The sequence below is a fragment of the Mizuhopecten yessoensis genome, unplaced genomic scaffold (genome assembly GCF_002113885.1).
Source record: "Mizuhopecten yessoensis strain PY_sf001 unplaced genomic scaffold, ASM211388v2 hete_36158122, whole genome shotgun sequence".
NCBI classification, from domain to species: Eukaryota; Metazoa; Mollusca; class Bivalvia; order Pectinida; family Pectinidae; genus Mizuhopecten; species Mizuhopecten yessoensis.
Window position 1 is genome coordinate 460 of NW_018485071.1, and position 3,699 is coordinate 4,158.

Sequence of the window (3,699 nt, forward strand, 5' to 3'; positions counted from 1 at the left end):
CCTCAAAATGAGACTGTCTGTCCAAACTGATCCAAGGGAGACAATTCTTACAAAACGTAAATATAATATGTAATGATATTTTAAACTTGAGACATTCTGCAGGTTTATACAGATATCTTCATGAAAAGAAGGTGAAGTGAGATAACATCAGTATCATCACGGAATTAGATTAGTCCGTGGTATCATCTGTTCTTGGTCAAAATAAGGTTACATTTTATTATTATATTATCTATTACCACGTACTTTGATTGCAAATTTAAGCTTATTCCTTGCTATAACAAACATACCTATATCTATATATATTGAACCGAAAAAACTGCATTCGTTGGTATTCTCCATTCCAATAAACGTAGAGAAGAGACTTTACTTAAACATTTTAACCGAAACAATTTACAGATGAACGCATTTAATATAGCTATCCTTACCGTTTTAATTGGCTATTGTATGAAGTTATAAATATTTCAGCTATTGGTTGCGTTTACTAGTCACAGACAGAGGTACTTAAGTTGTGTCAACTTTTATACTGTCCGTTTGCATTATGTTGGAATAAAAGAAGCTCTTATTTAAACTTAACAACGAAATTATTCTGATGGCGACGGTTATAGTCACCGTGCTGTATAAATTCCGTGGTGTAATTGATAAAAAATGTATATTTTGTGAATAATCGTATCATACTCCCTACACTATTTCTATCAGTTAAAATACAAGTTTTATTAATAAGGCAATATTTGTGTCGTCAGAGAAAACCAAAAGCCTCCCCGCGGCTTTTGCAATTCTCTGAATTTAACATGTAAGCTTTAATACTAAATATTGTGTATTTCTTATGAAAAAAAATACAGTATGAATTGAATGCATTAATGATGTTAGCTCATGAGTACAAAGGCAAGACTTTTCGCCTCACCTCTTACGTTTCCGAGACGGTATTATACTGATATATTGTGAACCATACATGCAGACCCATTAGACCTTTTTATTTACAGGAATAGCCTCCCTTGTTGATAAATCGGTCAATCACGTGACTGGAAATAGCCTCCATTTGACAAAACAATATGGAGTCTGCAGTCCGTAGAGTCAAATTAAAAACGTTGTAATGAGTTTTTCGGTGGATAGTTTCGCCTATTTCCAGCAGCTATGGCAGATGGAGACATGGTGCCGCAAGCGATGACGCTTGTTGAGGATGAGTATCCCCATGTCCGCATGGATCCTTTCATATCCATCATGGAAGATCCAGATGAAGTGCCATTTATTATCCATCGGGTTGACTCCAACGAAATCGTGTATCAGCCTCGTCGGCGGAAAGCTAAACTGATAGGGAAATATCTGATGGGTGATATGCTAGGCGAAGGATCTTACGGAAAAGTCAAAGAATGTATTGACACGGAAAGCTTATGTCGACGTGCTGTCAAAATCTTAAAAAGGAGGAAATTGAGAAAGATTCCAAATGGAGAACAAAATGTTCAAAGGTGTGTTTTGTATCTACTAGAATAATATGATCAATGCTTCCTTCTTGATCTTCACTTTCCTTTTCAACCAATGAGCATCCTTTTCTGCCTCTGCATATACATACATACATACATACATGATACTTATTATGATTAGAACTATACATACATACAGCAAATCTATTATAAAGTCATTTAAGTGCATTTTAATTGATGAAGCCCCTTTACCAAAAGCTGAGAAAAGCCTTATGATGCTTTCAGCAAAACTAAGGTAGTCACTATATAGATGCATTTGTAACTGACTATGCTAGAAAGAGTTTCTAGCACTGACTGAGAAACCAGCAGATAGGTACCGTTTGGCAGAAATTACAGAATAAATGGATATAACTTAATTAACAGATTATTTATGATATACAGTTAAGTTGTACTGTAAGGTACTTAATGTATTTACCAGCGTTTAGTCTTTGGTTTTACCTGGACAGTGTCAGTTTGCAATCATTTCCTTTACATCATCATCTTAAGGTGATCCTCTATTAGTTTTATTAAAGGGTGCAAAATTCCTGCCAATCTATTTGTAGTACATATACTTTAAATTATGTGTTACTGTAGTACTATAGTGCTGTATACAGGCAAACATTATGAAATTAACGATATATGGAAAAAATCATATTGTAACTCTTCACCTGACATATATTGTTATAAACTTTGCTGATTATCTTTTAAAGATATTTCTTCTTTTCATTTCAGAGAAATTCAATTACTAAAGAGACTTCAGCATCGTCATGTTATAAGACTTCTTGATGTTCATGTCAATGACGAGAAGCAGAAAATGTATCCTAAAAAATTGTTTCGTTTATTATCACGATCTTCTGGTGGTTTTTGTGGTGGAGAAAAACTGTAGTTCCTATAGAAAAACCACCAACCTGCATGCAGCCAGTTCTTGGCGACTGATTGTAGACAGTCAGATGCCTTTACCTCTCAGCTATCTCAGCTGCTCTGTTGGTAAAAACAATTTATAATTAAGATCAACAATGCGACTAGACCCCCTAATGCACTGGCTAGTGACCTCTATTTTTCCTAATACAAAGCAATCCCCCCCCCCCAAAGAAAAGGAACTAGTTTAAGTTTTAAGGAAGCTATTTAGTATCACGTTTCATGTTGTACAAATGTACAATTCAGTGATTTTAAAATAGTTCAATTCTACTTAAAGTTTGGGCTATGGGGCTTTTTATCAAAATGAAAATGTCTTATGGCTGTTAGCATGCAGACCTAGAATCAGCAATCAGAATATATACATACATACCATGCCAGTAGTCTGTAATAATGGAAATACTAAGAAATTATTTTTAGAAATATTGAAATGAGTTGAATGAATGCCATCCAATGAGTTGTATTTTGCTTCAGTAAACCTGAAGCTTTCAGTCTAAATTGATATCAAAACCCCCACTAATTAGACTAGCATTGGTTTGAGTAACGTTTTGTGGTGGTTATAGTTTTGTCATGAGAGACGTGCACATGTATAGACCTTGACCGTTGTGTAGGTACCTGATTATGGAGTACTGTGTTTGTGAACTCCAGGAGATGCTGGAGAGTACCAAAGACAAGAAATTTCCTATCTGTCAGTCACACAAGTAAGTGCTGCCTTTAGAAATGTATCCAGTAGGTCATAAACATTTACTGGTTTTGTAGCCTATAGCTTTCTGTCATTTGATTGTTCCACTGTAATGACTTTGTCACCATACAAAAAAATATATGGTAGCAAACTAGCAATATTTTCAGCATCAATATATTGCCCACTGTATGTTTGTTAAAATGTTCAGCCAGAATTAATAATTTTTCATGTATAATTCAAATGCAATAATGTCTAAGCAGTGAGGTGTATAACGACTTGATATTGAGAAATGAATTGTTTTTTTCGTTTTGAATTGTGTAACTTAACGGATCACTCCACCTTAATAGATCACTTCAATTCACTAGCTTCATCATATAAACATTATCAGTTACATTGTACATATTTTTTCTTCCACAGTTATTTTGGTCAGCTGGTTGAGGGTCTAGAATATTTGCATGGACAGGGCATTGTACACAAAGACATCAAGCCAAGTAACTTGCTTCTGACCACAGACGAGACCTTGAGGATAACAGACCTGGGAGTGGCAGAGGTAGGGCCAGGATTTCGTGTATTTTTATCATAAGCTAATGCTCAGGATTCAACCTATCCCTTCTTAAACAGATTTTACCAGTAACGAGGCACTCC

The 3,699-nt window shown here is 35.0% G+C and overlaps 1 protein-coding gene across 1 annotated transcript; it reads left to right on the forward strand.

Annotated features, from left to right (window-relative positions):
• Nucleotides 1–1,035: 1,035 nt before the first annotated feature.
• Nucleotides 1,036–3,604, forward strand: LOC110444656 (serine/threonine-protein kinase STK11-like; the record flags this gene model as incomplete). The annotated part of the gene is made up of 4 exons (XM_021489018.1): nt 1,036–1,463; nt 2,190–2,273; nt 2,984–3,073; nt 3,472–3,604. Coding segments are annotated over exons 1-4 (639 nt in total), but the record flags the coding sequence as incomplete, so codon positions are not given.
• Between the last annotated feature and the right edge of the window lie 95 nt (nt 3,605–3,699).